At 36.9% G+C, this 26,759-nt stretch overlaps 3 protein-coding genes across 4 annotated transcripts; 1 reads left to right on the top strand and 2 right to left on the bottom strand.

The window, feature by feature from the left end:
* Positions 1–7,194: 7,194 nt before the first annotated feature.
* LOC105117775 (uncharacterized) lies at positions 7,195–13,879 on the top strand. The gene is made up of 9 exons (XM_011015532.1): positions 7,195–7,347; positions 7,429–7,756; positions 10,876–10,877; positions 11,591–11,722; positions 11,825–11,878; positions 11,977–12,021; positions 12,640–12,779; positions 13,302–13,427; positions 13,517–13,879. The coding sequence occupies exons 1-9, from the start codon at positions 7,195–7,197 to the stop codon at positions 13,584–13,586; spliced, it is 1,050 nt and encodes a 349-aa protein (XP_011013834.1). The 3' UTR covers positions 13,587–13,879.
* A 132-nt stretch (positions 13,880–14,011) lies between these two features.
* LOC105117772 (uncharacterized) lies at positions 14,012–17,489 on the bottom strand. The gene is made up of 3 exons (XM_011015531.1): positions 15,973–17,489; positions 15,339–15,878; positions 14,012–14,297 (listed from the first exon to the last, which is right to left on the bottom strand). Exons 1-3 carry the CDS (start codon positions 17,194–17,196, stop codon positions 14,199–14,201), a joined length of 1,863 nt encoding a protein of 620 aa, XP_011013833.1. The 5' UTR covers positions 17,197–17,489; the 3' UTR covers positions 14,012–14,198.
* A 263-nt stretch (positions 17,490–17,752) lies between these two features.
* Positions 17,753–26,717, bottom strand: LOC105117770 (NAD(H) kinase 1-like). 2 transcript variants are annotated; one of them, XM_011015528.1, is made up of 12 exons: positions 26,394–26,717; positions 25,299–25,467; positions 25,084–25,203; positions 21,537–21,733; positions 21,422–21,463; positions 21,071–21,184; positions 20,783–20,877; positions 20,496–20,602; positions 19,717–19,790; positions 19,538–19,616; positions 19,048–19,355; positions 17,753–18,333 (listed from the first exon to the last, which is right to left on the bottom strand). In XM_011015528.1, exons 1-12 carry the CDS (start codon positions 26,418–26,420, stop codon positions 18,025–18,027), a joined length of 1,641 nt encoding a protein of 546 aa, XP_011013830.1. In that variant the 5' UTR covers positions 26,421–26,717; the 3' UTR covers positions 17,753–18,024. The 2 variants fall into 2 exon arrangements, with proteins under 2 accessions (XP_011013830.1, XP_011013831.1); XM_011015529.1 differs by lacking the exon at positions 21,422–21,463 and having other exon boundaries at positions 26,394–26,716.
* Positions 26,718–26,759: the final 42 nt, after the last annotated feature.

Raw genomic sequence — 26,759 nt, 5'->3', positions numbered from 1 at the left:
CTTTGTAAAGACCAAACCATCATACTAGATGAGGTCAGAGTTTATTGATCTTAACTACTTGCGCTTGAAATGAGGAAAGACCATCTTTGTTATTCATTTCACGTTCTGAAATAAATACATTCGTTGCGATCCTTTTCTTGAACCTAAATAATTTTCTCTTTCATAAAAAATCTCGACTAGGATTACACCCCACACTAGGGCAAGAGAAAATTTCAATAAGAAAAGAGAAAAGGATACAAGAAAGCCAAAAAGGCATAAGAGTTCAAGAAACTCAAATGCTAGGGGGCATGCTCAAATCACTACAAAAAGTGACATCCAAGATAAAATGAGTATATCCTAGCAAAGCAATAAAAAAATAAGAAGTAGCAAATCAAAGAAGAGCGGCAAAAGAAAATATGAATGACAAACTGTTGATAGTGATCCTTAGTCTTTGAAACCTTGAAACACTCTTTGAGCCTTATGAATCATTTTCTTTCATAGCCAAAAACCACAGCCTACGTTACGTGCCTGTAGAAGTCCTTTCTAATCAAGCAAGCAAGCAACCTAGAAAAATAAACAATGCTCTCAAAATGCAGAGAATACTTTTTCATAAAATTCATGACATCAAGAATAAACTACTCATTGTTATTCATGCTGATAAAAATAAGTGTTCAAAAAGAGACAAGTTTTTCTCATACAAAACCTCGAGCTTTTTCTCGAGCCCTCCACTTTGAAAACCTATAAAAACAAAAAGTCATCTCGTGACGTATTTTCACTAAAGATCTCATTACCAAACACAAGAGAAAATAATCTTTTTTTCAAGAAAGAAAATAACCAAGGAGTTGCAAGATTTCAAAAGCAAATTTTTTAAACTCACATCAAAATAATTTTTGTTTTCAAAATGCAAGATCAAGATTTCAAGATTCATTATAAACCCGTATTCCTTCACCAAACTGGAAAGGAGAGAAATGAGAGAATGACCTCTTAAAACCATTATTTATTTAAGTCGCTGACAGAGCACACTTAGAGGCAGTGACCAATACAAGGGGGCAACATTGTGTTTAGAAGGAAAAATTCTAGAAAAGGAGATGTTAATTTCCTTCAATAAGACAAGGGGGCATTTTGGTTTACAAAAGACAGCTTGATCCTTTTAGCTAGTGACACCAAATGTTTTTAGCAGTGAGATAAGGGCAATGAATGATCCTCTCAAATTATTTGACGAGTCAGAAAATATTTAGTAAGGAAGTGGGTCACGATGGGCACCACAAAGGTTGAGTTGTGCAAACAAATCTGAAAAAAATACTTATATGGGCTAACTTGAGTGGGCTAGAAAGCCAAACGAAAAAGATGACTCAAATTAGAAAGCAAGATCTCACCAACCAAGCAACAAGAAGACTAAGAAGAAATGGGGGGCCTATATTTCAAATCAGGTAAAGATGCATGCATATCATTTAAACTTTAAAACATTGTATAATGAGTTTTGCAAATTTCATAAGAGAAAATTCTAACAGAATTCATCAAGTGGAAGGCCAACTTGAAATGGCGAACATTGAAATTGCTTTTGAAAATTTTTCGCTTTTGAGAATTTTTCAACCTAGGCGGCCTCCTATGAGAATTAGGCCACTTGAAAAATCTTTGTATTTTTCCACCACCTTTCATTTTCCATTCCCAAGGTAGTGCATTTCCTACCTTACCTTCTTTTAAGTGTGCCTTCGAGCTCTCATCTTATTTTTTTTTCGAGTGCATCTTCGAGCTCTCGACCATTAAAGGTAGTGCATTTCCTACCTTACCTTCTTTTAAGTGTGCCTTCGAGCTCTCATCTTATTTTTTTTTCGAGTGCATCTTCGAGCTCTCGACCATTAAAGGTAGTGCATTTCCTACCCTACCTCCTTTCGAGTGTGCCTTCGAGGCCTCAACCATCAAAGGTAGTGCATTTCCTATCCTGTCTCCACTTGAGTGCACCTTCGAGCCCTCGCCTTATTTCTTTTCGAGTGCGCCTTCGAGCCTTCAACCATCAAAGGTAGTGCATTTTCTATCCTATCTGTTTTTTAGTGCGCCTTCAAGCCCTCACCTCATTTCTTTTCGAGTGCGCCTTCGAGCCCTCGCCTTATTTCTTTTCGAGTGCGCCTTCGAGCCCTCGACCATCAAAGGTAGTGTATTTTCTATCCTACCTCCTTTTGAGTACGCCTTCGAGCCCTCACCTCATTTCTTTTCGGGTGCGCCTTCAAGCTCTCGACCATCAAAGGCAGTACATTTTCTATCCTACCTCCTTTTAAGTGCGTCTTCGAGCCCTTGCCTTATTTCTTTTCGAGTGCGCCTTCGAGCCCTCGACCATCAAAGGTAGTGCATTTTCTATCCTACCTCCTTTTAAGTGCGCCTTCGAGCCCTCGACCATCAAAGGTAGTGCATTTTCTATCCTACCTCCATTTGAGTGCGCCTTTGAGTCCTCGCCTTATTTCTTTTTGAGTACGCCTTCTAGCCCTCGACCATCAAAGGTAATGCATTTCCTATCTTACCTCCTTTTAAGTGCGCCTTTAAGCCCTCGCCTTATTTCCTTTCGAGTGCACCTTCGAGCCCTCGACCATCAAAGGTAGTGCATTTCCTATCTTACCTTCACTTGAGTGCGCCTTCAAGCCCTCACCTCATTTCTTTTCAAATGCACCTTCGAGCCCTCGACCATCAAAGGTAGTGCATTTCCTATCCTACCTCCACTTGAGTGCCCTTCGAGCCCTCTCCTTATTTCTTTTCGAGTGTGCCTTCAAGTCCTCAACCATCAAAGGTAATGCATTTTCTATCCTACCTCATTTTGAGTGCGCCTTTAAGCCCTCACCTAATTTCTTTTCGAGTGCGCCTTCGAGCCCTCGACTATCAAAGGTAGTGCATTTTCTATCTTACCTCCCTTTGAATGCGCCTTCGAGCTCTCACCTCATTTCTTTTCAAGTGCACCTTTGAGCCCTCGACCATCAAAGGTAAAGCATTTTCTATCCTACCTCCTTTTGAGTACGCCTTCGAGCCCTTACCTTATTTCTTTTCGTGTGCGCTTCGAGCCCTCGACCATTCAAGGTAGTGTATTTCCTAACTCTATCTCCTTTTGAGTGCGCCATCAAGCCCTCATTTCCTTTCGAGCACATCTCTAAGCCCTCATTTCCTTCGAGCTTTCATCTCTTGAATAGTGCGCCTTCGAGCCCTATCATGACCATCCTGAAAAATCCTCGTATTTTTCCACTGGGCAGGTGACCCATTACAATGTGACCACTTTTGAAAAATCATCGTATTTTTCCACTAGGCAGGTAACCCATTACAATGTGACCAATCTGAAAAATCCTCGTATTTTTCCACTGGGCAGGTAACCCATTACAATGTGACCATCCTAAAAAATCCTCGTATTTTTTCACTAGCTAGTTGACCCATTATAATGTGACCACTTTTGAAAAATCATCATGTTTTTTCACTGGGTAAGTAACCCATTACAATGTGACCATCCTGAAAAATCCTCATATTTTTCCAATGGGCAGGTAACTCATTACAATGTGACCATCCTGAAAAATCTTCGTATTTTTCCACTAGGCAAGTAATAAATTACAATGTGACCAATATGAAAAATCCTTATATTTTTCAAACATCGGGCAGGTCACCTGGAACAATTAGACCACTTACGAAACCCTTGTCATGTTTTATTTTTTATCGGGCAGGTCGCCTGGAACAATTAAACCATTCGCGAAACCCTTTCGCGTTTTATTCTTCATCAGGCAGGTCACCTAGAATAATTAGACCATTTGTGAAATTCTTCGCGTTTCTTTTATCATCGGGCAGGTTGTCCAAAATAATTTGATCCATTTCAAAAAAAACAAAAAAAAAATGGGTCGTCTTCCAAATGACTTGTTCTCTCTGTAAAAGTCATATGTCAATCTAGTATTTTTGAAGTTTTCAAGACTCTAAAAAAAAAAGCTTTTTGTATCTACTTTTCTTTATAAATTTACTACACAAAGATAAAGAAAATGAAAAATTTCCATATCTTTGCATTGTAAATATTATAAAGAGATGGCAACTGTCATAACCTAATTTTTAAATAAATATTAAAAAAATAAATTTAGTTGAGAATTGGGTTAAGATAGCATAAATTTAAAGTTCACAGTTGAAATTTTTAAAATTTAAGAGTTAATTGGTTAGAAATTGAAGAATTAATAAGTTTGAGAATTTAATTAAAATTAGGATTATTTTAATTAATGAAATCAAGAGCTTAATTGAAGAATTAATGAGTTTGAGGACTTAATTAAACTTTGATTCAATTAATTAAAGGAATCGGGGATTTAATTGAAGAAATACCAAAGTTTGGAGCTGATTCAAGGAAAATTGCTAGAAAATTAAAGTCCAAAGACCAAATTAAATTGTCCAGAAACCCAGGACTGTTGTGTAAATGGTGCTATACCTCAAGGATTCAAATTGAATTTAATCCAAGGGCACAATTAGAAATTAATTATTACTTATTAAGATCTTAATTGGGGCCAAAGTGAAAAATAGTCATTCCCAAGGACACAAACGGCACTGTTTGGAAGCACTGTTCATCATCCATTTTGATTCGCACGGAGAAAGCCAATTCAATAGGAAATCTACAGCAAATCGTGGACCACATCTCCTGCCCACTGATTAGTACTTAAAAATGTATTTTTATCAAGGTTTTATATCATCATTTTGCACTTGAAGTATCAATAACTCCTTAACTAAAACATGTTTTATAATAACATATCTAATAATATAAGATACATTTAATTTGTAGTAAATGTTTATTTTAAATGCAGGCCTATCACATAAATAAAAGGATTAATTGATGAATTTAAGAACTGAAATTGAAAGTACAAAAAGATGGTCAAACTTAGAAAAGAGATGTCGGTGTAGTCCAAACCGGAACACTGTTCGGTAATTGGATCATATCTGGAGCTGTAGATCTCGGATTTAGGTCTACTTTATATGTATGGAAAGGTAAGACATTACAAAAAATACAAAGAGAGAAAGCAAGAGCATGATCTTGATTTGAAAACCAAGATACCTAAATGCATGGCAAATGCCTCTTTTTATAGGCCAAAATTAGGAATTGTTGATTTGATGACTAATTGATGAGTGGGTGACCAACACTTGACTTGGTAACAATCCTTATCTTCTCTTATCTGCCCAAAACATCATTGATAACGTCTAAATTGGAACCACTTGAAAACATAAACATTGTAGGAAATTGTCTCAGCTTTCTCGTGTAAAAAATTCAGGTCATTTGGACTTCGAAAACTCCAGATATGGGCCAAACACTGAACAGTGCTCGGGCTAGAGGACAAATTCAGACTTCTTTGTTGTTGCTATAATTTGGACTTGAAAATGGCCTTTTTAAGTCTTGGGCTCTATATGAAAGTTATAAGTCTATGTCTTAGCTTTCTATCCATATAAAGTAGACTTAAATATGAGATCTACAACTCCAGATATGACCCAGTTACCAAACAGTGTTCCGGTTTGAATTGCACCAGCATCTCTTTTCGAAGTTTAACCATCTCTTTGTCCTTTCAATTTCAATTCTTAAAGTCATCAATCAATCCTTTCATTTATGTGATAGGCCTGCATTTAAAATAAATATTTACCATAAATTAAAGGTATCTTATATTATTACATATGTTATTATAAAACATGCTTTAGTTAAGGAGTTATTAATACTTCAAGTGCAAAATAATGATATAAAACCTTGATAAAAAAATTCACTTTTAAGTACTAATCAAAATCATAGATGAAAAAATTATCGAAAATGTTGATGCGAATCTTTTGTCAAGAGTGGCAATAAATTTGACATCTGACATCACATCAATCGATTATTATTTTCCTGACGAATCCTTACTTTCTCTTAGTCCAATGCCTTGGTATGATAAAAACATCAATTTTCTTGCTTCAGGAGATTTGCCAGCTGATTGGAGTACCCAAGACAAAGAAAAGTTTTTGAATAAAGTGAAGAACTTTTATTGGGATGACCCGAACTTATTCAAATATTGTCCTGATCAAATATTTTAAAGATGTATTCCTAACAAGGAGATAAGTAGTGCCATTCAACTTTGTCATTTTGAAACATGTGGGAGTTATTTCTCGTCAAAAAAGACAGCTACAAAAATCTTTCAAAATGAATTTTATTGGCCCACCATGTTCAAGGACACGCATGCATTCTACAAAACTTGTGAAAATTGTCAAAAAATTGATACTGGTCAAAAAGTTTTGTTTTATAATTCTCAACTCCATTTATTCCCTAGAGAGCTAAAATCAAGATGGGGTAGTCCATTTTTTGAGAAACATGTGTATCCTTATGGGGCCTTTGATATTGAGAATCCAAAGAATGACAATGTTTTTAAGGTAAATGAACATCATTAGAAAGCTTACTTTGATAATTTTCCTAGTGAAAATGAATCAACTGGTTTGAATGATCCTATAGATAAAGGTTGATTATTTTTTTTTCTCACATTGTTTTTGTGTTTTGTTTTTTTTGTAACTCTTGGTTTGCTAGTCTCTCTCACTCCAGTTAAATGGCGGATAACGGTACTCCATGACTCTTAAGTCGGTTTTTTCAGTTTCCCATGATAATTGATATCTATGTGTATATTTGTTCAATTCCTTGTTTCTTCTCTTCTCTTTGTATCTTTTTTCCACTTCTCATCTTAAAAAATGAACACCACTCTTGAAAAATTGAAAAAGTATTTTCCTGTTTTGTCTTAAAATGCGATTATAAAAATTTACCGAGCTAGGTGTACAAGATTGAGGTTGTTAATGAACCATGGAATTCCTGAAGAGATACCCTGGTTAATTGAAGCAAAGGTCCGATTATCAGGTGAGTCTTCCAATTCTTTCATTTCACACATGCCTGGAACAAGTAAAAGCACTTTTGCAAAGAAACATCGTGTAAAATGACTGAAAGTCTGCCATCGATGTGCAAGATGGACTTGCAATGCACAATGTCGTTCTTTAGAAGTGGTATCTGTAAACCGTGAAGATAAAACACTATTCATTAAGGATGGCCCGAGTAAGGGGTCTTTAGATAATCTTCTATTGACTCTTGAGACGCATCCTAGTGGAGATGTGCATTGTGCAATTCATGATTTATGGCCAATATTCCATAAGGAACATGCTTGACATAGTCTTGGGAAACTGACTAAAAAAGACCCTGTTTGCTGGTTTTTAAAAATAGGAGTCAGAATGCTGAACCCCCAGAATTTGGTGACTGCCTATGGACTAGCAAGGATGCAGGAGGAAAATCTATCAATCATGAGGAAATCCTGGAGGCCTAGTGCTATGGGACTTCAAGGCCGCAGCCCAACACCAATTCAGTCCAGGGCTGAAAATAAACCAGTTCAGATACACAGACTCACTCCAGCACAGATGAAGGAAAAAAGAGACAAGGGGCTTTGCTTTAAATGTGACAGTAAATAGGGACCTGGCTATAAGTGTGGAGGACCAAGGATATTCTTGATAGAGGAAGTAGATGAGGAGGTGGAGGAGAAAACTTGTGCCCCTGAAGATCTGATTGATTTAGGAGAACCTCCGGAAGAAGGCAATGAGGATATTGGCATATCGCTTCATGCAATCATAGGGAGTCCCAATCCTAAAACTATGAGGGTAGAAGTTAAGCTAAGTGGCCATAACTTCGTGGCCTTAATTGACACAGGAAGTACACATAATTTCATACACCCCAGGGTAGCCAGGAGGGTAGGGATGAAAGTCCTAAAACACAAGCCTATCAGGGTGAATATTGCAGATGGTTCTCAGTTGTGGAGCGAGGGAAGCTGCCCAGATATCAAACTGATAATCCAAGGAGATCAGTTTGTCACCCGGGCTTATGTCATTCAGTTGGGAGGATGCGATATGGTGTTAGGAATTCAGTGGCTCAAAAGTCTAGGGCCCATTCTGTGGGACTTCTTAGCCTTAAAAATGGAATTCCAAAAGGAGGGGAAGAAGGTCCTGATCTGTGGAATGGGAGTGGAGAAATCAGAGGTTGACTACAGCCCAACCTTTTTACAAGAGTTGAGAAGAGTCGAGGAAGGCCTAATTCTGCAAATATGGGAGCTAGGATCAGCTCAGAATGAGATTCCAGAACATATTGAGAATCTGTTGCTAGAATTCATGGAAGTTTTTCAAGAGCCAAAAGGAATTCCACCTAGGAGATCACATGATCACTCTATAATATTGAAAAAGGGTACCTCCCCAATCAGTGTACGTCCTTACAGGTACCCCTACTACCAAAAATCTGAGATAGAAAAGCTTATTAAAGAGTTGTTGGCAATGGGTACCATAAGACCCAGCCAAAGCCCCTTTTCATCGCCAGTCCTACTAGTTAGGAAGGCTAATGGGTCATGGAGAATGTGTGTTGACTATCATGCCCTCAACAAGGAAACTATGAAAGACAAGTTTCCCATACCAGTTGTGGAAGAACTACTAGACGAGCTTCATGGTTCTCAGATTTTTTCCAAGCTAGACCTGCGGTCGGGCTTTCACCAGATCAGAATGAAGGAAAAAGATGTTCCCAAAACAGCCTTTCGAACTCACGAAGGGCACTATGAATTTTTGGTGATGCCTTTCGGCCTCACAAATGCTCCTTCCACTTTTCAAGGTTTGATGAATGATATTTTTCGACCCTATCTCAGAAAATTTGTTCTGGTTTTCTTCGATGACATTCTAGTCTACAGTCACAATGTGGAAGAACATGAGAGACATCTAAGGATGGTATTTGAGACTCTGGTGCGACACAAGTTATTTGCCAAAGAGTCTAAATGTAAATTTGCAAGCAAAGAAATTGAATATTTAGGGCATATCGTATCAGATCAGGGAGTACATGCTGACCCCAGCAAAGTGGAGTCAATGATCAAGTGGCCTAGACCAAACATGCTCAAATCACTAAGGGGTTTTTTAGGGTTAACAGGTTACTACCGTAGATTCATCAAGAGTTATGGGGCGATTGTTAGTCCCTTAACGAGACTATTGAAAAAAGGGGCTTTCAAATGGGATTCGGAAGCAGAACAAGCCTTTGAATAATTAAAACAGGTTGTATCAACCCCCCCAGTCCTAACACTACCAGATTTTAACCAAAGTTTTGTAGTAGAGTGTGATGCCTCAGGTATAGGACTCGGTGTTGTGCTAATGCAAGGAGGTAGACTCATCTCTTATTTCAGCAAGAGTCTAAAGGGGAGGGAGCTATCACTATCCACCTATGAGAAGGAGTTCTTGGCATTAGTCACTGCTGTTCAGAAATAGAGGCCTTACCTTTTAGGCTAAGCCTTTAAGGTTAAGACGGACCAACAGAGCCTCAAGTATTTATTGGAGCAGCAGGTTGGAACCCCCACACAGCAGAAATGGTTATCCAAATTGATTGGATATGACTTTGTGGTCGAGTTTCGAGCAGGGAAGGAGAACCTAGTAGCTGATGCACTCTCTAGACAGGAGGACACCATAGAAGATTGTACACTATGGGCTATCTCTACTCCAATTATTTATTGGGCTGATTAATTAAAAGATAGCTATAAAACTGATCTGGAAATTCAAGCTATCATGCAACAACTAGACCAGGAAACCATAGGCACCTTAAAATACCATTTTAGGGGTGGGATACTATACTATAAACAGAGAGTCTACATCAGTCAATCCAGCCCTATAAAAAACAGCCATATTAAATTATATACATGATAGCCCATCCTTGGGACACACGGGTTTTGAGAGAACACTAAAAAGGGCAAGGAGAGATTTCTTTTGGGTAGGAATGAAATCAGATATACAAACCTACATTAAACAGTGTGAGGTCTGCCAGAGAGCAAAAGGAGTAAACACAAAACCCTCAAGACTCTTACAACCTTTACCTATACCCACCAAACCATGGTCATCTATATCTATGGATTTTATAAAGGGGCTACCAAAATCTAATCAATACTCGGTAATTATGGTAGTTGTGGATAGGTTTACCAAATATACCCATTTTATCCCTGTGTCCCACCTCTACAACGCGACAAAAATCGCCAATCTGTTCTCACAGAATGTAATGAAACTACATGGACTACCAGACAACATAATATCAGACAGGGATCCTACCTTTACTAGCAATTTTTGGGGAGAGTTATTCCAAATTCAGGGGGTTAAGCTGCTAATGTCAACAGCCTACCACCCCCAAACCGACGGTCAAACAGAGGCAACTAACAAAACATTGGAAGGGTATTTGAGATGCTATGTAGGAGATAATCCGAAGGGCTGGTCTAATTGGCTAACCATGACCGAATATTGTTACAATACCAGCTACCACACATCCCTCAAATCCACCCCATTTGAAGCAATTTATGGTTGCCCACCCCCGAGCCTCACAGATTACATCCCCGGGTCAACAAAAAACCACGCAGTAGAGGAACAATTACAACATAGAACAGAACAAATTGCAGAAATTAAACACAACTTAGCTCGAGCTCAGGAGAGACAAAAGAAACAAGTAGATAAAGGTCGAAAAGAGATCCAGTTCAAAGAAAGGGAGTGGGTTTACCTCCGGCTCCAGCCATTCAGACAGTCCAGCATGCAAAAAATAAAAATGGAAAGTTAGCGTATAAATACTTCGGGCCATTCAAAATCTTAAAAAGGGTGGGGGAAGTGGCTTACCAGCTAGATCTTTCAAAAGAAGCCCGAATCCACAATACGTTCCATGTCTCACTGCTGAAGAAATGGTTGGGGAAAGGGACCATTCCTGAACCGAAGCTACCCAATCTTGAACCCAAGAGGAATTCTCAACCTGAACCAGCAGAGATACTTGACCGAAGGAGCCAAGTCTCAAGGAGGAAGACAAACGAAGAAGTACTGTTAAGATGGGAAGGACAGCCTAAAGAAGATGCAGTTTGGGTCGATGAAGAGTGGTTAAAAGGTTCATACCCTCACCTTGAGGGCAAGGTTTTTTAAGGGGGAGAGAGTTGTAACAGTCCGGCAGCACCTAAAGGAGCAAGATCAAGGGAGGCCGGGGAAAGAAATGAAGGAGGCGTTTTGAAGAATACTTACCTGCAACAAAGAGATAAAGTGAGCACGTGTATGGTCAAGATTGGACAAGAAGCACTTACGTGGAAGGCTAAGATGAAGAAGTTCCTGCGACTGACAGCTAGCAGGGGAGTAAGTTCAAAGACAAACGACACCGTTTGGGAGAAGGAAAAAGAATCCAAATACAACACTGATAAATAAAACAGTTGTCAAATATATCTATTATCATTAATTCATAAGGAACCGAGAGTTAGAATAAAAAGGGGGGGTGGAGGTAGCAGATAGGCAGGAAATTGCTTTGAAGCAAATCTCATTCATCCAGGAGGCCCGGGCTACCTCGAAGCTGCCTAGAATTCTAGATTAGGGTTTATCAATCTTGCATTGTTCTTTCCATTCAGTTTTTCTTTAAAATATTTTTCCTTAAACTTGTTATTTCAATTTCCTTACTCTACCTGTAAGCTCAGGTTAAAGAAAAGCTATAATAAAAATTCTAGTAATTAGTAATTTTTTATTGAAATTACTAAACTCATTACACTGTCCATTGCATTCTGAAAATGTATTATTTCCATCCCTTAGTTGGTATTCATTTTTTCCTTAGATGATGGCCGTAATTGCAGATTTCATGCTTGTTTTTCTTCCTGCTCCCACGGTTTCTCTCCGTTCACCACTAGCAGGAAACGCTGGACCTATTGCAAAGTTCTTCCACAACTGCCCTGATAATGCATTCCAGGTTTCTGATTTATTGATAAACTTATGCATTAACTAGTAAGTTTAACAAAGATGACTACAGAAAGTCTTAGATAGTCACCTTCTCGTCAAATCCTCATTACAGGTGGCTCTCGCTGGAACTTCCTATTCACTCTTACAGAGATTAGGTGCTATAGCGGTAAGTTTTTTACTTTCTATTTTTTGCACATTGTTAATTAAATATCTTAACTCCCATGCCAAGAGTAGCCTGGTCCTTACATGGATTTGTTATTGCAGCGTAATGGAGCGAAGCTTTTTGTTGTTGGCACCGCCTCCTCACTGGTAAGTTCATACTGGACAGGAGGTTATATAGCACATTTTTTAATGATTTTGTACTAAGAAATGAATTTAAAGTTGGTAGGTTGTTATATGTTGAGGTTTGTCTCCCCCATCTTACATAGCCTATACTACCTCATGCCATTCTATATCACCTATGTAGTTTTCTACAGGAGAATCTCATTTTGGAGGAGTGAGAAACTCTCTCTCCACACACACACACACACACACACACTTTGTGTTCCTATCATCACATTTTTTTAAGCATGGATAATCCATTTGCTTCTCTGGCGTTTTGGCTTTTACTCTGAGAATGTTCTTGGAATTGTTAATCTTTAGTGGTCTGAAAACTTTGCATTATAAGCAGTTTGTCTCTCTGACATTTTTTTATAGATTCCTTCCTGTGTGCACGTTTGGTTTTCAATATTAAACAGGGGTAACCTTTTGTGCACATGTTCTTGCGTTATAACAAGTTCAATCTAGTTAGACAAATAAAAAAGAATAATTCTTGGTCTTTTGCCTCCTTTTTAGTTGCAAAGTACCGGTCCTCTCATTTGTATGCTAATGGGTGAAAGGTTCTTGGTTCTGAGGATGCATACCTCTAATGCAATCGTTTTGTTTTAGGTTGGTACCGCTGTGACAAATACCTTGATCAATGCACGGAAAACTGTGGACAAGTCTTCTGCTGGTGAGGTTGAAAATGTACCTATTTTATCTACCAGTGTTGCCTATGGTGTCTACATGGCAGTTTCTAGCAACCTCAGGTACAATGATCCTCCAGACATGGTTTTTGCTCAATTTTCTAAGTATCTAGTGTCTTCTTTATGACCTATCTAAGATGCTGTAATTTATTACACCGTTTAATTCATGCACTATTCATATAAAAGATATGGGCTAGATTTCACGGGGCAAGATTTTTATTTGATCATTGGAACAAAATTAGGTTTTTGTTGAATACAGCATAATTATGCAAAATTTGATCACTAGCATAATTTTACATGTTATAACTTGTCTTATATAGCCTTTGGTGCCAGAACCACTATTCAGAACAGATTAATTAGCAAATTAACAATGAAGCATTGCTAATATATTCCATGATAAGAATTGTAGAAAATTTTGAACTGGTGTCGTTTTGTCCATTTAAAAAGCTTAAATGATTTCAAAAAATGGATCTGTTATTACAATTTTGAAGTGTTGTTTGAAATTTTAATCTGAATGAGTTGCTATTGATATTTAGGTTTCTATGGGTTAGAATGGTTTACCGACAGACTACCTCTGTTGAACAGGTATCAAATACTGGCTGGTGTTGTTGAACAGCGCATCTTGGAACCTATGCTACACCAGCACAAGCTCATGCTAGGTGCACTTTGTTTTGCTGTTCGAACAGGCAACACGTTCCTGGGTTCATTATTGTAAGATTGCACCCTTTATTTCCTGGGAATCTTAAACTAGATAATCTTTGTACCTGTGGCATCTCATGTCCATCCCTTTGCTTCAACAGGTGGGTGGACTATGCTCGCTTGATAGGAATCCAAAAGGCGCATGAGGAGCACAGGGAATGGACTGATTAGTTCTAGAAATGTTGGCTTGTCTGTGTTTAAATCGCTTGAAGTAGGCATGTCAATTCGAGTTTTTTTGGTTGCTGAACTACCGAAGTTTCATGAAAATTTGTAGGTAGTCTCAGTTTCTCTATGATTCTTAAATGTAATTTTTTCCGTTCTCATTGTTGGTGTCCAGATTCGGACACAATTGCTGGTAAATTTGAACTATCGAAAGGGGATAAAGGATTGCAGGAATAAACATTTTGATGTGAATTTTTTTTTGTTGGAATATCAGAAATAGAAAAAGATTACCATTCTTGACACCAAGTTAAACCGAGCAAGCATCAAACCTGGTCAATTCACAACAATCACATGAGAAGAATCATAATAATCGTTTTTTTCCTTAGAAAATTGCAAATTGAGACGTAGAATGAGGTAATTTGGTTACTGTATTCTTGGTTGACGAAATTCCACTGAAACACAGCCTAGAAATTCAAAGACTGTCATCTACTTGAGGGTTGGAGTTGTCTACTTAGCACCAAGCAGCATCACACTTAACCTCGTACCAATAAACAGGAGAAGAAGAGGAAGAAAACAAAGTACAATCAAGTTAACACGTTCCATTTGTGCTTGATAACATGTTCAGGCAATGACTTCATCTTTCATACAAGCCCTTAACTTGATGTGTGTAATATTCATGTCTGCTGTCTCTTCAACGTTGCAGCATTCCATCAGTCCAGCCTGCAAGATACACCAGAAACATGCGATGATCAGTAAACAGTTAAAATTCTTTAGGAAATTGTTTTATTAAACGTTTAAGCCCAAAATTTATATTTATGTTGTCTGTCAATTCTGCCCGTTTATTTGGTCCTATTTATTGGAAAGTAATTAGTTTTTTAAATAAATTTAAAAAATATAAATTAGTTTTTGCTTTTTGATAGTGTAATAAAAATTAAATTGGAAAATACTTTTTAGTATTTAGTTATGTCATAGAAAATGAGCTGAAAAATAACTTATTAATATTTTATTTTTTAAAAGTTTATTAAAATAATACAAAACAAATCTTATAAATTAAAAAGTTAAATGAGAATGAAATTGAAAAAAATATAATTTTATAAATTATCTTAAATAAAATAAATAATAATCAAAATAATAGAGATCAAATATAAAAAATTAAAAAATTAAAAAATTAAAAGATGAAGAAATTAAAATAATAATAATTAAAATTTCATAAATTATTTCAAATAAAATAAATAATAATCAAAAGAACGAGGATCAAATTTGATAAATAAAAAATTTTAATTAAAAAATGATAAGGAAAAAGAAAATGAGAATTATAAAAATAAGAATCAAAATTAATATAAAAATTAAATTTTAAGGGATGAAATTGAAAAATAAATATTTATATATAGTAATCAAAAGTTTAAGGATCAAATTTGATATAATCAGCAAATAATATGATATTTTTAAATTATTTACAACTTCCAGAAAGTGTTTTATATTCAAAATAAAAATAAAAAACTTTTTTAAAAACTAAACCAAATTTTTCTTTGACTGTAAAATATTTTTTATCAACTAATTTTTTAATAAGAACAAATAAAAAAAATATTAAAAAATAATTTTATAAAAACTATTTTCCGGTAAACGCACCAAGAGGAAGATTTTAATTAACGAACTGTAGCAAAATTGTTTTTGGTTGTCAAATGTATCTAGCTAATATCAAGAGCTAAGCCTGACGACAATGTTGGACTTTTGACGTGACGGAAAAGATGGAAAACTCACCTTTTTTAATGTTGTTGCTGATGAAAAGACTTGAATTTTGGAAATATGATTTGCAGAATGATTGCCACTTGATGAACATGGTGGCAAATTGCGTGGTGATTTTCGGGTGTAGGTCGTAACAACTTGGTTCCCTCTGGTTTTCTCGACAGATTCCATGAAGAATTCATGAGGAGCATCGCATGGATCATTGGTGAGACTTCGAGTGTTGAACATATAGAATGGTGGCTTAAAAATCCTCAGCCACGGTCTGAACGTCTCGATAGGTCGCAGTAGAAAGCTTCGGGGATGTATATTTTCGTATATGTGAGCGGAGTAGCCCCATGAGGTTGAAAAAGACCAGTTGTTTTTCCTTTGGTAGCAGATAGTTTGTTCCAATAGCCGTGAATGATCGACTTTTGCAGCCTCCATTAGATGGTTCACGGACGCAGAGCGATTCATGGAGGGGAAGATTGGATCTACGACATCGATGTGGTGAAGGGATAGGACAGGAGACTGATGATGAGCTGATAGAAGGCCTGATATGTCCCCATGTAGATCAATCTGCAGTAAAGCACCATAAATCAATAGGAATCTGTTAGTTTATGAATTGATTTTGCTTAATTTCTACATGAACATTGATAGAATGATCAAATACCTGGTGAAAGCCTCTGTGATGCGTTAGAGGAACTCCAAAATCAGCCAAACACGTCTGCAAAATAAAGTCACTGGAATATACACTTGGATATCGTTGAATACACCCATCCACCCTCGTGGACAAAGCTTCTGCTAGAGGGTAACTCAAAGCATACCCGGCTCCACCAAATGCCATTTCGAACGAGAAATTAACATTCGAGCTAACACATTCCGAATTCATCCCGATGTAGAAGTACTCAGTATGATTGTACTTGGCTAAAACCTCTACTAAATTATCAATAAATAAGACTGTGTCATCATCTGCCATTACATACCATCTAACATCTTTATCTCCCTGCATAAAAGCCTCCATGATTGTACGTACTATTCTAAGCTGTGTTACATATCTGCTGTTTAATCTAAATTTGACAGGTGCATTGACGCGAAAAGGCGGAGAAGATGAGGGCCAAGGATGGAATCTCTGCGAGGGATCTCTATCAAGGAAAATATATCCTCGAGTAACATTTGGTCTCCACCATGATTCCACGTATGATTTCCTGTGCTTCCATGTGTCCACAGAACTCACCATGGCAAATACAATGTGGCTGATACTTGTAGGGGTAGTAGTAACATTCGCAGAAGTAGTTGCATTATTAGGTGAGAGTGGTGGCCATTTGTGCTTAAAGAGAGAGAATCGATTCATAGTCTGGCTACAGTTAGGATGGTTAAACAAGACAGTATAGAGCAGTAAAAGGATCAGTCCCCAAGTGGCTATAGATTTGCATAGAGTTCTAAGAGATATGTGTTGCAAGCTTTGTTGAATTGCAGCACTGACACTGTTGATGGGTTTCTCTGAAGACATTTTTGAAGGGAATCTTGAATTGTCACCTTTGACTGGATCGCTAGAAGAGCTTATATGGCATAGTTTCTTGTCTAGCCTTGATAATTCATGTGACGTTGATTGTTTTCCTTTCTTGTTGTCTTTGTGCCAAAGCATTGTTTTCGTGAGTTTTCTAATGCAACATCCATCCTTCAAGTGAGCTTTGCGCCATGTCCAGCCGTAGGTACAATGCCGAGGAAATGCTTTCCATAAGCAACAAAATGCATGTTTCAGCTCTGAGCTTGGAGCCATGTTTAATGTGGATGAAATGCTTTCGGTGCAACCCTTGTAACGGTTATAGCTTCGCCGTTTCTTTCTTCTTCTTTTTTTTCCTTGCCATTTTGATACCCGCACACTGGATTTCATCTTTCATCTATTGTTTAGAGTGGCATGCATGCTCGAGGCAGATCTGAAATATAAGGACTTGATTGAAAAAAAATCATTCAAAGACTAAATTGAATGTATTGTAAGGCATGAGGATCAAAGAGTTCAATTAAAGATTTATTTGCAAGAAAAATAAAATATAACGACCAAAGTAAAATTCTCAAGAGATTTTAGGAGCCAAATTGTATAGTAAAATAGTTACTGTGAATGATAACAACTCTCTCGCGCGCGCGCGCATATATAGTCAAGGCCTATTTATCGCGCCGAAGCTCTCTAAGTTTAATTTGTAAGAATGAAAACGTTTAAAAATTTTAAATTGAGAGACATACCTTGTCTAGCCATTGCATGCATAAAAAAAATAACCACCTGGAATTTAAATCCTCTCATGTTCTTGAGAATTTGATCGATAGTGTTTGTGGAAGCTTAAACCTTGAATTTAAATAAGGGTTCTTGCTTGATTACAGATCAACAGCTCCCATGACTGTTCCTAGTCAACCGTTTGAGAATGGAACACAATGAACAGCAGCTAGCTGCGGGCAGCGGTAAAGACACAGGTCTTGATGAATATATGCATGTGTATATACATTCAACAATTTATTTGTTTTTGTCTAATCATTTAATGACTACGCAAAGAAGTACAAATTTCTGAGAGAAATTTAAGCTGACTGACGGTAACCATTTCTTTTCCCTTGTACTACTACAAGTTACCCCCCCTCCACAACACTTTCCGGGTGACACCTGACGGCGAATCGCAGACCCCAGCAGGAACTGCTTTCCTGTACCCCAGAAAAAAACATGAACTAAGTTACATTATAAATCCCGAGGGCCATCGACAGATTGGGTCTTTCTGAGATTCCAGTGGAGGCCATCGTGGATGCTACGCAAAAAGTCGCTTGTGGAATCAATTTGGCATGCTGTTGGGACAGGCCACGGTGCCATGCTGCACACAAGCGCATCACCAGCGGCCAGCTGTTTCCTGTGCTTGCCATCAAATGAGGCCCAAGCAGGGCTTCTGCTGTTGAATGGAACTTGAACTCGTATTGTTACATGCTCAGGTAATATCAGAGGTCGAAACGATAAGGAATGTGGACAAATTGGTGTAAACAGGATTCCAGGGACCTGCAATTACGGGAAATACATCAAATTTGTAATACCAATGGCGCGCATTAAAGTGATAGCAATAATACTAATGTGAACAATCAAAGAGTACATTCACTTCCAAATGAAATCAACCACGCTCTTCATAGAAAAGGATAGCGTCAACTTTTTACATGTCCACAGTGTGGGTGCAACTTCTCAGTGCTTGTTGGTTTACAAATTGATGTATTGAACTCGTAGTTTAATAATGGATTTTCTTTTTGTTTTGCAAATCAGCAAGGCCATGTCATTGAGAATGGGGGAAAAGCAGGCCAATCTATTCTAACTCAACCTGTTAGCCATAAAAAAAAAGCCTGCCGCGTTGGCCATTCCAGGTGAAAATGCTGAAGCAAGAGCCGCATTCTAAGATCCTTTTCGATTGAATGTAACAAGTACACATGAGCTGGCTATTTCTTGTATCTTTGAATCACATACTACCTTCTTTCAATAACTTCATTTTCTTGCTAGTGCTATTCATCAAACCTGGTACCCTCATCTAAACTATGTGATTCTGCTAGGTGTGTTTTCTTGAAAGAATTTTTCATCATATACAGAAAATAATTGGTATAGCTGCTTCTAAGCATGCTGAAACACATAATCATATCACATTTATAATGGGAAACTTCCATGGAAAAAGAGAGTGCTTTTTCACGCACACGGAACAAGTGCTTAAAGAAAGATGTTATTACAATGTACCTGGGGATGAACCATTGATCCTCCAGCTCCCAATGAATATGCAGTGCTACCTGATGTAGTTGATAAAATTAATCCATCTCCTTGCACACGTGTGACAAAAGAGTTGTCACAATAGCATTCCAAATTTGCAAGGAATGATGATATTCCACGGTCAATTGTAACCTCATTCAAAACAAGTATAGGCTCCTCAGTTTCATACTCATTTTTAGCTGCATCTCTAATAACATGGCATTGCATTCGGTGTCGTAATGTTATACTAATTGGACCTTTAAGGATTGAATCAAGGCAATCTCGGTACTGTTCGCTATCTAAAAAATAGTTAAAGAATACTTTCAAGTCAAGACATGGGAGTTACTGTATTAAGTAAATAAATGACTAAATAATAAGTAAATTCTGTCACATAGAAGTCAACAATTGTAATTGGTGTTTTATGTCGTCAATTTCACTTTCAATTTAACAAAAGAACTTAATGAGATAACATGAAGGATACGGAATGGTGTCATAAAGCCAAGAGACCCCAAAGAAAATGATACAATTGGAGGAACTGGTCCTTTGAACATCGATGCTGCCTGCAAGTAAAGACAGGGGATGGTAACTATACCATGCATGAATAGAAAAGGATTCCACAATCAACCTAAGAATAATGAACATCAAACTGAAATAACATACCCAAAGAACAGTACCATCCCCACCAAGAGTCACAACAAGGTCAACTTTTGTGTGCAGGCTCAAAATTTCCTTTTCTGCAAAGCAATATTGCAAATTTATAAATAGTCCAATCCTGTGCATTATCAAGATATTAATGAAGAGCTAAAGGGTGAGAGTGAGATGTAATCTAAATTTCATCTTCATGTTGAAGCTTGAATCATGCAAAAGAAGATAAAGCTTATTGCAGTTCTCTAGACTGTATATACATACTCATGAATAAACAAGAAAAAGGATTATCGCATCATACTAGAATTGGACAGTCAGTAATCTCACATCAACTTGACCTCCAAGTTCAAGCAGGATGTTCTTGCAACCATCATTAAAAATGGAAGACACAAAATATATAGCACAGTATGCAAGGGATTCCCAAATAGAAACATGAAACAGACCATGATCTGACATGGTGCTTACAGTTTTACCGTACAGGCTTTATGCATAGTGATGCATCAGAAGAAAAGAATTGTTAGAGGTTTTAATTTGGACTAAAGACCATAAAAGAGAAGCATCTAACTTCAACCCTTTTGAATGTAAAGGTGGGCACTTAAGATAACTTTTACAAAATAACTAAAAGCATCTAAATTTCAAAATTTGCTCAAAATGTGATGCATTGGAAGTAAATATGATCCATGGCTAACAAACTATGTTTCTTACAGTAATCAGATGTTTGCCTCTTAATTTCTTTTTTGAAAGAACACCCTTGTCCATGTAAAAAGAAGAAGGATAAATGTTTAGTAGCTCACCATCTTTCCAAGTTTGCACAAAGTTGAAGTAAGATGATTCTGATAGAAGTTCACCCATCACACGTGGTTCTACATAAATGTTTAATTTTTTATGCTCTTTCATCCATCTGGAATGGAAATCAAACTTTAAGATAAATAGCAAGATTTAATAAATGGCATGCAACCAATTTAGAATATGGTCCGGACAAATTTAGCAACCCTCAAGGAAAGATGAATGAAAAGAGGCAAAGTAGAGAGACCACACTAGGAACTAAGGAAACCATTTCCAAAGGAAATCTCATCAGCACCTGATCATATCTGCACATAGAATCTGAACAGAGGTTGAATTTGGTTTGGTCATAACTAGCACAGTCTGTGGGCTGGATTCCCACTTCAAAGAAATCTGAAAGGAAAATGAGATTTTTCTTAGGCGCATACACATGTTAGATGCCCTTGTAAACTGTTTAGTGGGAGAAACAGAGCTCTAAGAGTTTCTCAAAGGAAAAGCAATACAAATGAACAGGTTTATATGTAAATTTGCTTATGATATGAAGGGAAAAAATTCTAGCTACTGTTGACAGAGCACGACTCAATACCTGTTTGCTGCTGCGCCCTGCAGCTGTTATATTTCCTCTTTCAAAAGAGACAATATCATGTTTGTGTTGATCACTAATGTCACCTTTACACCACCATGAAAGCTTGAAAGATGCCTGTCTCAGGATTCAAATGTAAATCTAATTTGTCAAAACATGAATAATATCCAGATTCACCAGCACAATTTCAATGTTGCATTAGCTAAGAACTTCCTTGGACTTAAATTGTGTCAATTCATTTAAATGATCACAAAAATCAACAAGCAAAAAAGAAAAAAAGCAACAGTACTAGCAAAGCTTATAAAGAGTACTTTCTAGGTTCTAAGAGAACATCAACAGATGGTATAGTATTACCAGGACTAGCTGGTTCCCATCCAAACATGTGATGCTGTGAACCTAGTGTGCAATTAAACAAGTAGTTAAAACAAACTAAACTGTGTATCAGCCGGGGCCACAACAAGAAAATTACCTTTCTCATCATTTTGTTTTGAACTGCTTTGGCATGGGAGTCAGTCTCTCCATCATGAAGAATTTCATGAGAGCAGAGCCCATTTGTACAGCAATTTTCAGATTGTTCATTTGCTTCATTTCTCAGCATGGGTTGGTTAGTTGAGTTTTCCATCTGCTGAGTATTAATATCACCATTACACTCCCCTGGTGACTTTCCTGTAATACAAGTCACCAAAGCCGTTCCTTCAGAAGTGGACAAAATCAGACATTGAAACACTCAGAACATGGTGTAATATTTAATGGACAAAAAAACTAGAAATAAGACACAACTTAATTAAGCACCATCAGGCACACAAAAACCAAACAATCAAGCATGTCTCCACATGAGGAATTACACAGATTTCAGCTTCAATGAGCATGGCATGCATCTAACAACAACAGATTGAACATAGAGTCACCTATATGATTTTATTTTTTTATTAAAAAAAAAACACAAACAGTAAGCAACTAAAACAACAGGACTCAGCAAAATGAGAAAGTTATGATTTACCATTTACAAGTTAACTACTATAAAATGGTTGATGCAATGTTTGGGCATCAAAATAATAAATAAATCTTTTTTGAACATCATATTATAAACAAATATAGCATGTGATAAGAGGACGTAGTATATTTAATGGAAGCAGTAAAAGTCTTGAGAGAATCTTTAATGGCTAAAACCCCAAATATAGCATGTGATAAGAGGACGTAGTATATTTAATGGAAGCGGTAAAAGTCTTGAGAGAATCTTTGATGGCTAAAACCCCACAGAAAGGATCTTGAAGACCAAATGACAAAGTTATTGATGGACATGTACAATAAAAGAAGAGTAATGCTAAATACCAAGAAAATATGACAGGAAAAATCTTCAAGAATACACATGAACGGATGAATTTGTGGGACCTAGGACCTACAAGCGGGTCCCACTTTAAGAATATGATCCAACAGCTCATATAAGTTTTCTCTTATCATATTTTCTAGTTATTACAAGAAAGCATAAAATAAAGGCCCCTCATTCAGCAATGAAATCATTTAAAGTCTTCAAGTAAAAAGGCACAAATCTTAAATTTAAGGAATATGCAGGGAATTAGTACTATTTTTGGATTAAACTTCCTCTGTCTTTGTATTTATGAGATTGGTAATAGATATTCATCCATCAAATTTAAGAAAGAAATGTATATTTAAATGAGATAACTGATCTAATTAGAGCACAGAAGCTAAACACATGATTCAACATGAAAGAGACCAATAAACCAAGACTAGATTAAGTATGAGCTCTGTTTTATTAATTGCAGCAAGTACAAAATAAAACTTGCAATACAATAATCACAAGGATTTTCAAACTGCCTAACATGCAAAACTAATTTGCTCAGAATGGAGGTTTGGAATGATTGGGTCACAATGGAGCTCATCTGGAAGGACCTAGACATTGTTGACCTTTTTTAGTGTGCTTGAACACAACTATGAGTCAATACACATGGTGCCTTACCATCCACCTCAAAGTGAACAATGGGTCACATCTCATTGGCACAGTGTCACATTTTTGTGTTAATAATCCCTCTATATGCCTCTTGCAGGGATGAAAATAAAACTTTCTACAGGCAGCAAAATAAGAAAGAAACTGATATTCAGAGGATCTACCATCATTGTGTTAGTGAAAATGGATAGCTATATGGAACTTACAAAAAGACAGCTAAAGAGAAGATGTAGAGAGAACATCAATTATATCAACTTAGGGGCTACATGCTATTAAAATTCTTCAAGCAAGCACACCCATTTAGATAACCCTGAAGTTCAATGTTAGGAAATGTTCTAGAATTCATTATTCGATGATTTATTGTCAGTGCTATCCCATTTCACTCATGAAAATCTTTTACCTTTCAGTAGCCCACACAAAGATCAACACTAGCCATACACTCTAGTTTTGAATAACCAGACAAAGGCATGGAAGTATGCTTGTAAAGGAAGAGAGAATTTTCAACCTTGGTCAATGGTAATTTATCTTATATAATAGTAGATCAAGGAAAGAAGGAAATCACTTATTAGGCAGTACAATCATTATACCTTAATTTGAGTTGCCCTTTCTAATACACTTCAATTGTGAGTTTCTACATTTCAACTTTCCTTTTTATTTCATGGTTTTCTAGTTCTTGTCACCCATGGAGGTTTCCATCATAGTTTTTCAATCTTCACCTTTCTTCACTAAGAAAACATGAATGCCATGACTAAACCCATGATTTTACCTTAACCCAAGAGATGCCATTTGGCTCCAAAGCCACTTGCAATGAATTCCTTCCAAAAAAAAAAAACTCACAAAGATATGCTCATAAGATATTGGCAATACATTTCTTATCAGAATGCTTGATATACACAAAACATGCACACAAGTGTGCATGCTCGCACATGAACCCACATGATCACAGACAGGCCTTCATGCAAAAAATATTTTGTTATATTGCCTTCTTGTTAGTGGGTTAAAAGATAAAGACATGATACGAAGTACAATAGTGTTCAATGGCGTGCACAATAGCATCATATGAATTTCTTATGCACGAGGTGGATTTCAATCATGTCATTATCAACAATAAACAGTGTCCCTCTTCTTTTCCAATTACAGGCCTCATGGTCGAGGATGTTTGTTGACAACAAGAAATCTACATTGTCAGGCCCCATGGTTGAGGATGCTTGTTGACAATAAGAAATCTACATTGCCGATGAATGATAAATCCAAATAATCATCATAATAAGATCCACTGAATATATCAGAACAAGTTGCTTTTAACAACAACCAAAAAAATAGCAGTTTTGAACTGGGAGGGGTTGAATACTGGAGAAATCAGAAGACTACCCCATAGGCTCTCACATATCAACCATCTATACGAAAAACTAAAATATATACGTGCCAATTAAAATAAATCAGGATAACGAATAACAGCTCATCCACAGTTGCGGCATTGATACACTCTCCATATTCATGGGAAAATGCATTTTTTTATGAAGGAATCTATCAACCAATTATGAAAGGTAACAATTCTCTATATTGATGAAATAATTCTTAGAATTTATTTTTATAATGAATGTAAGACCACAATACTTATTTTTATAACCAATAGAAAAAAATCACAGGATAAGGGCATCCTAGGGAGGAGATGAAAAGTTTGAAACAATAGAGAACCTTACAAAATACAAAGGATGGACTGCATGCAGTCAGGGCTACTAATTACTGATTCGGTAGTACAAGATGATCTATTGATACCAGCAGAAAGCTGCCAAAGGAAGTTTAGAAATCAAAGGAACTAGACATGAAGCTTGCAAAATATTAAGCAATAAAAGTTGCACCAAACAGAGAAATGAATTTTAGAAAGTGATTTTTGCAGGAGAATTAAAATGATTCAGATAGGCCTCATTGAACTGTTTTTTCCCCCCTATAAAATTACTGGGTTGCAACATCAAAGAAAAAAGTGAGATATGCATGGACGAAACTCATATGTTTCTATTTATCCATGTTGTTTAATCATCAGAGAAACCTTTGTGCTGTAATTGTTGATTCTGTGCCCTTTCCAGTTCAAATCTACGTTTCCATTCAGCAGCCTCAGCTTGAGCAAAAGCCTTTCCTTCGGCAGCTTGTTTTAATGCCTTCGCAACAGCTAATTTGTAAAATTGCACATTAGATGGGTGCTCACAGAAAATAATAGTTCCAGAAAAGAAAGGTGCAGGTCCAAAAAGTCAAGGGAAAACATACTTCTAAGAGCCTCTGAGAACTCTATGAGATGGTCATCAGTGTGTTGGATTGGAGTCTGTTGAAGAAGCTCCTGCACTGCCTTCTCAGAATGGAAAAGGGTAAGTGAATCACTAAATCCATTGTCAGGCCGCGAACACGGCAAACTTGCCTCTCCATTTCCATGAGAATCCTGTCAGAAAGGAGGGATCAACTTGATTTTATTGGGGTGATGCAACGAGAAAGCAGAATGTGGAGTACAGTTAATGGAAAGAGGAGTAAATAAAAAGCATTTACTTTATGCCGGTTTGAGCAGGACTAAAAGAATTTCAAATATACCTACTCATTATATCCTCGGTTACTTCCAACTGTGAATGCATCAACAGAGCATATTCAGTCATTGAATGTATTATGAACACAGGAACTTCAAATAAACTTATAACGGTCAAATCGTTCACCGACATACCAAATTCGAAAGTCAAAACTTGGAAAGGCAAGGCCACCAATTTGATATTTTGAATCATTAATTACAAGAACTACAGTGGTAAGGTTTAGGAAGTCCTGTCATTCGAGATTGTATGATTAAAGACGCATGATTAAAACATAAACAAAAACAAATTTTGGGATATGATGATAGATGTAATGTAATAACTCAACACGAAGAAGACAGAATTCCCCTTCTAGCTTTTTTTTCACAGGGGAAAACACTGACGTTTCTCCAAACAATATGGAATTGCGTGCAAAAAAACCCAATTTGTCTCTAAATTACAGTTGTGAATGATACCACTAACAAATCTCTACTAATGTTGATCCATCACTACACACATACACACACACACAAAGTCCAGGCAACTGCTTAGCTTTCAAGTAAGAAAATACTACCAGATTGAGCTTGTGCTCCAATTCACAGGGAGTGCAAAAAGAAAGAGAGAAAAGAAAATTCAAGATTCACAAGAGAGATCCAAACACATAGACTGTCAATGATAATGAAAAGTCAACCAACAGAGAGAATGAAATCAAAGATGATAGTAATTATTATCCAGTATAGACTTTATATTTATGTAATCATTAATTAATACAGTGGAGGTAGAGAAGGAAAGAGAGAAGCAGAATAATTACAGTGGAATTGAGCTTTCTAGTAGTCATAATAATTAGTGGAGATGAAGAAGAGAGAGAGAGAGACAGACAGACAGACAGAGAAGGAAAGAAAGGGATCTTCTCTTCTCTTCTAAGAAGAAAGAAGCCGGCACGACAAGTCAGTGCAGGGCATCACAGGAATAGAATTGTCATTTATCAGAGAGACAGACAGGGACAAAGCGCGAGTAGGTGCTGCAACTCATGTCACCATGTCTATGGCTACCAGAGAGATAAGAGGAGAGAGATATTCTCTATCTGATTATGACTATGCACACACACCAATTCCTTAATGACTAACTACTACTAATATATATATATATATATATATATATATATAGATTTGGTACA

This window comes from Populus euphratica, unplaced genomic scaffold (assembly GCF_000495115.2).
Source record: "Populus euphratica unplaced genomic scaffold, PopEup_1.0 scaffold1524.1, whole genome shotgun sequence".
NCBI classification, from domain to species: domain Eukaryota; kingdom Viridiplantae; phylum Streptophyta; class Magnoliopsida; order Malpighiales; family Salicaceae; genus Populus; species Populus euphratica.
This window is presented reverse-complemented; position numbering and strand designations above follow the sequence as displayed.